General features: G+C 42.2%; 1 protein-coding gene across 1 annotated transcript in view; it reads left to right on the top strand.

Annotated features, from left to right (window-relative positions):
- Positions 1-3,177: 3,177 nt before the first annotated feature.
- Positions 3,178-6,000, top strand: part of TRIM66 (tripartite motif containing 66) — a 37,594-nt gene continuing 34,771 nt past the window's right edge. Inside the window, exon 1 of the mRNA XM_086747956.1 lies at positions 3,178-3,323. Within this exon, the coding sequence (XP_086604082.1) occupies positions 3,185-3,323 (139 nt within the window). The 5' untranslated portion in view covers positions 3,178-3,184. The remainder of the gene's footprint in view (positions 3,324-6,000) is intronic.

Raw genomic sequence — 6,000 nt, 5'->3', positions numbered from 1 at the left:
GGATTATTCTCACAGTTTTTCAGTTGTTACTACTTTGAGTCACGAGGAGGGACAGAGAGAGATGTGTGTTTCTGCCCTCTCTGTTACAAAACAGTATTCTGTTATTTGCATGAATAAGATTGTTTTCAGAATGTGGTAGTATTACCTGTAGCTGGGAGTTAAAACAGGTGAAAACTTGTCAAAACTATTCTGTAATCTGCTGACTGCTTTATCCAAAGTATGATCCAAAGCAAGGGAAGAGTAACAAAGAAGCAGGAATACTGAACTTCACCTTCTGAACCTGCTCCTGTCTGTTTCTTTTGCACTTTTGATTCCTAAGAAAACTGGATAGCCATATTAGATATTCAGTTTCAGGGCCTTTGGGTGGAATGGGACACTTGTTCCATAATGTAGGATGGAAGGGATATTTTTCCACTCCTCGTTACTGGCCCTAGAGGAGTTATAATTTCTAGGTCAGTTCTGTCCCATGCCGAAGGCTTGAGACCACTTTAAATTGTGCAAGTGACTTGCTCAGTGACATTGTTGCAAAAAAACTATAGAGAGGATATACTTGTTTCCTGTCTGTCATTTCTATGTTCCATTTTCTCCATTGTTAAAAAGAAAAGACTGTGTGACCTAATCCATGGAGTGTTCTGGGGAAATTAAAAAATTAATGCAAGCAAAGTGTGTTGACATCTTCAGGTGTTACGTGCTTGAAGAGTGCAACGTAACTTTATCTAAAACAGGAAGAGATCTACTCAGATGCACTCTTCAGAGAAGAAGAAAGTCAGTAAGATATTGCTGAATGTTTAGAATGCACTTATACTGGGATTTCTTAATTACCATGACTCACATAATTTACCTTTCAATGAGAACTTGTGTAGAAAGGAAATCAAATGAGAATATATAATATCTTCAAAAGCATTAGATTATTTTTTCAAACCTTCTTTAAAAGAAGGTTTCTCTTTTCTGTAATCCCTTAGGAGTCCTAAGAGCAGTTCAGTAAAGCAGATTTCTCACTGGGGCATAGGAGTACCCTAGATAGACTTGTGAACCTTCCTCATAGTTTTTGGCTTACTTCCCTTTTATTAACAGTCAAGTCATGTATCAATGAAGCTTGATTACTGTCTTTTAACCACCATCCCCTTCCCAAACCTAAGCCATAATTTCACCATCAGTGATATGAAAAGGAGAAGCACCAGCTCACCCAACTGAGACACAGCTGAACTACCATCATTTTCTTAATTTACCTAATACATTCAAATGGGAATCTGTCAAGGCTTGCAACAAAGTGTTTGGAAGCAATGTTTCTTAGTATGTGAGATAGCAAAGCATAAATGATAAAATATGCTATATACCAGCAGGAGGACTTTCAAAAATACGCAATTTGGAATCTCTTGCCCAAAAGCCCATTTCCATGTCATAAATAATGTAACTCTGGGGACATTCTGTGCTCTGCAACTTAAAAGTAATTTTAACATAGTGCAGTGTCAATATACGTTCTAGTCAGATTGACAGCTGAACAGTTACAGGTAAACCTGTGATTAAACAGTTTTGGTTATTGTAGAGAAGGCAGAGCATCCTTCAACTTTTGACCTGTTCCCTAAGCTGGCCCTGTGATTTCTTCCTTCAGGCTTTCTATTCCCTTGAGACACTCTCCTATTAAATTCACTAGGGCTTGCATCAGGGCTTATGTGCTGAGCACGTGCTTCTATATCCTTCTCTTCATGTTTCCCATCAGAATAGTTGTGATGCAATTGTAACTGAACTGAAGATAAGCTGGTGCCCAACAGAAAGGACACCATGGGAAGTAATTTTGCTATTATTAGTTGCTTGAGTAGCCCTGGGTAGTTGCACTTTTCAGGAACTATGCATAAGTAGATTTTTCAAACAAGGTATTTTATGCCTACTGCAAATCCTTTTTAAAATAAGTACCATTATAACTATCTTGAAATAACTCGAGTTCATTCTGGATACCAAAGAATCAAATTACCCACTTCATTTACATGCTGCTTTATTAATTTCCCCTTTAGTGACACATCCAGACAGTATGGCCTGTATAACAAAAGGCATTTCATAAATTGCTGGATCAATAGACATGGTAGTTTATCAAGGTTTCTGGTTCTTCTCATGTTCCCATGTCTTATGTTTCCATTTCACCACATGTGATATCAATATATAGATTGAGCTAATTTCTGCTCAGCTCTTCAGAGAATAGGAACAAAGATTTTTGTTAATAGTATGTGGGTGTTCCCATACTGTTTTCTAACATTGCTATGTTTTGCATATTCTTCTGAAAGTTACTCTGTATCAGAGTGGTTCATACAATGCTAAAGCAAACAGAGTAAGCTTTAATTTTAAATAAATCAATGTAGTTTTAAAGTAGCTCTGCTGAAGTAGCTGCAATTTACATACAAACACATGAAAGCAGAAGTGCATTGTAGCCCATAGATTTTTTTAGTTTTTTAATAAATAGTTAGTAACAGACAGAAATTAATGAATGACACTGAAATTAGATGGTAGAATGCTTCTGTATAATACTGTGATTAGAAAGGAAATGGTAGGTAGATTAACAGACTTTTTTTATGAGCTGTGTTTTACCCTAACATTTCACATGCTTACTTGGCAACATAGACTACCTTTTCTGCAGTAGAAAATATCTGTATCTGTCTATCTAAATATATACACATATATATATAAAAGTAAGGTGTACACTCATTTGATGTATAAAAACCATTAGTCAGTAGTACAACACTAACAGAAAGGGATTACAAAGCACACCACTAATTTTCAAAAGTAACTTTTAACCTAACCCTCCTTAACTGAAATCAGACAAGTCTTATTTCATAGTTTCACGTCCTTTTCAGTTCACAAGAAAAGGTCATTATGATTACTTCTTCTGACTTCACAAGTACATGGATTCTAGAATTCTGCTGAATAATTCTTACATCATATCATAATTATACTTGATTGTACTAGAGCACAGAAAGACAACCAATTTTATTTAAGAGCTTCAAACATTATTTTTATTCTGTTGCCTTTTACAACAATAACCAGACTCTTAAAATCACTTGAATTGCATTAATCTGAGGAACAAAAATATTAAGCTTACCAGTCTGAATCATAGTCTATTAAAGATAACAGTTTGTACAGCTAATTTGTTATCCTTGTATGTAATTGCACTTTTTGTTCTTAGAGCTGCTCCATGTGTAAAGAGAAGAGACCTGCTCACAGTCTCTGTACAAGCTGCAATAAGTGGTTGTGCAGCTCATGTACAGAGGAACACAAACATAGCAATGAAATTGGAGACCGCTTGATGTCTGTATCCCTGAAGGGCTGCACAGGTACCAAAGATACACTTTCAAATTTTATTTCTTTTCATATCAGTTATTTGGCTGAAAAAGGAGCAATTGCAGGCTGTGTACCACAGACACCATGCTCTCTCTGTGTGACTCAGGATATGTATGTGTTAATGAGAGATTATGTGATTTTTTTTCATAACTTCAGGGCCATTGCCACAATCTGCATTCCACAGTATTTTCAAAGAGATAGATTTTTTTTTTCCACATGCTTTTTCAGTCTGTGGAGTGATGGGCTAGGATTTAGTATGCTACAACAGCAACAGGCCTTGGCCTTTTCAGTATTCCTGTCCTCTTTTAGCTAATTTCCTTTGGGAAACTACCATCAAGCAGTTGCTGTGCTTATGGACAAGGTGTGGGAGGGAGTCACAGACAGCAAAAGGTTGTGATCGCTATAGGATGTTCCTTTTCTAAGCCTGGAGTGAAAAACGTGGTTCCTGAGTGTGACCACTATATTGCCATGACCAAGCACAAATGAAGCCCACTGGCAAATGTGTCTAATCCCTATATAATGATGATCCACAGAAAGGGTTATCATAGAATCATAGAATGGTTAGAGTTGGAAGGGACCTTCAAAGGTCATCTAGTCCAACCCCCCTGCAAGAAGCAGGGACATCCCTGACTAGATCAGGTTGCTCAAAGCCTCATCCAGCCTGGACTTGAATGTTTCCAGGGATGGGGCTTCCACCACCTCTCTGGGCAACCTGTTCCAATGTTCTACAACTCTCATTGTAAACATTTTTTTCATAATATCCAATCTAAATCTACCTCCCTCTATTTTAAAACCATTATTCCTTGTCCTATCGCAACAGGCCCTACTGAACAGTCTCTCCCCATCTTTCTTGTAAGCCTCCTTGAGGTACTGGAAGACCGCTATAAGGTCTCCCTGGAGCCTCCTCTTCTCCAGGCTGAACAGCCCCAACTCTCTCAGCCTGTCCTCATAGGAGAGGTGCTCCAGCTCTTTTATCATCTTCGTGGCCCTCCTCTGGACCTTCTCCAACTGGTCCACGTCCTTCTTATGTTGGGGGCTCCAGAACTGGACACAGTACTCCAGGTGGGGTCTCACCAGGGCAGAGCAGAGGGGGAGAATCAGCTCCCTTGACCTGCTGGCCACACTTCACTTGATGTAACCCAGGATGCGGTTGGCCTTCTGGGCTGCAAGGGCACATTGCCTGCTCATGTTGAGCTTCTCGTCTACCAGCACTCCCAAATCCTTCTCCTCAGGGCTGCTCTCAATCCATTCTCCGCCCAGCCTGTATTTGTGCCTGGGATTGCCATGACCCAGGTGCAGGACCTTGCACTTGGCCTGGTTGAACTTCATGAAGTTTGCACGGGCCCACCTCTCCAGCTTGTCAAGGTCCCTCTGGATGGCATCCCTCCCTTCCAGTGTGTTGATGGCACCACACAGCTTGGTGTCATTAGCAAAGTTGCTGAGGGTGCGCTCTATCCCACTGTCCATGTTGCTGACAAAGATGTTGAACAGGGCAGGGCCCAACACGGACCCCTGAGGGACACCACTCGTGACCGGTTTCCACATGGACATTGAGCCGTTGAGCAGCACTCTCGGAGTGTGGCCATCCAGCCAACTCCTTATCCACCGAGTGGTCCGTCCATCAAACCCATGTCTCTGCAGTTTAGAGAGAAGGATATCGTGTGGGACAGTGTCAAAAGCTTTGCACAAGTCCAGGTAGATGATATCCATTGCTCATCCCTTGTCCACTGATGCTGTCACCCCATCATAGAAGGCCACCAAATTGGTCAGGCACGATCTGCCCTTGGTGAAGCCATGTTGGCTGTCACCAACCACCTCCTTGCTCTCCATGTGCCTTAGCATGGTTTCCAGGAGAATCTGCTCCATGACCTTGCCAGGTGAGGCTGACCGGCCTGTAGTTACCCGGGTCCTCCTTGTTCCCCTTTTTAAAAACTGGGGTTATGTTCCCTCTCTTCCAGTCATTGGGGACCTCACCAGACTGCCACAATTTCTCAAATATGATGGCCAGCGGCTTGGCAACTTCATCCACCAGTTCCCTCAGGACCCATGGATGGATCTTGTCAGGTCCCATGGACTTGTGCACCTTTAAGTTCCTCAGATGATGCTGAACCTGCTCTTCGAGTACAGTGGGTGGTTCTTCATCCTCGCAGTCCCTGCTTGCACCTTCTACAGCTTGGGTGTGGGGACAAGAGCCCTTATCGGTGAAGACTGAGGCAAAAAAGTCATTGAGTACCTCAGCCTTCTTCATGTCCTGGGTAACCAGGACACCAGTTCCTTTCCGGAGGGGGTCTACATTTTCCCTGGACTTTCTTTTGTCCCCTACGTACCTATAAAAGCTCTTCTTGTTGCATTTTATATCCCTGACCAGATTCAATTCTGCCAGGGCTTCGGCCTTCCTTACCTTATCCCTGGCCACTCGCGCAGCCTCTTTGTAGTCCTCCCAGGCTACCTGTCTCCACTTCCACCCTCTATAGGCTTTCTTCTTCACTTTCAGTTCGTCCAGAAGCTCCTTGCTCATCCACACAGACCTCCTGGCCTTTTTGCCCGACTTGTTCTTCATCAGGATGCACCTCTGCTGAGCTTGGAGGAGGTGCTCCTTGAATATGGACCAACTTTCCTGGGCACCTCTTTCCTCCAGGGCTGCCTCCCAAGGCACTTGACCCATCAGGT

The sequence above is a fragment of the Chlamydotis macqueenii genome, chromosome 5 (assembly GCF_036417535.1).
Source record: "Chlamydotis macqueenii isolate bChlMac1 chromosome 5, bChlMac1.mat, whole genome shotgun sequence".
Classification (NCBI taxonomy): Eukaryota; Metazoa; Chordata; class Aves; order Otidiformes; family Otididae; genus Chlamydotis; species Chlamydotis macqueenii.
The sequence above is the reverse complement of the archived record's forward strand: the minus strand, read 5'-3'. Positions and strand labels throughout refer to the sequence as shown.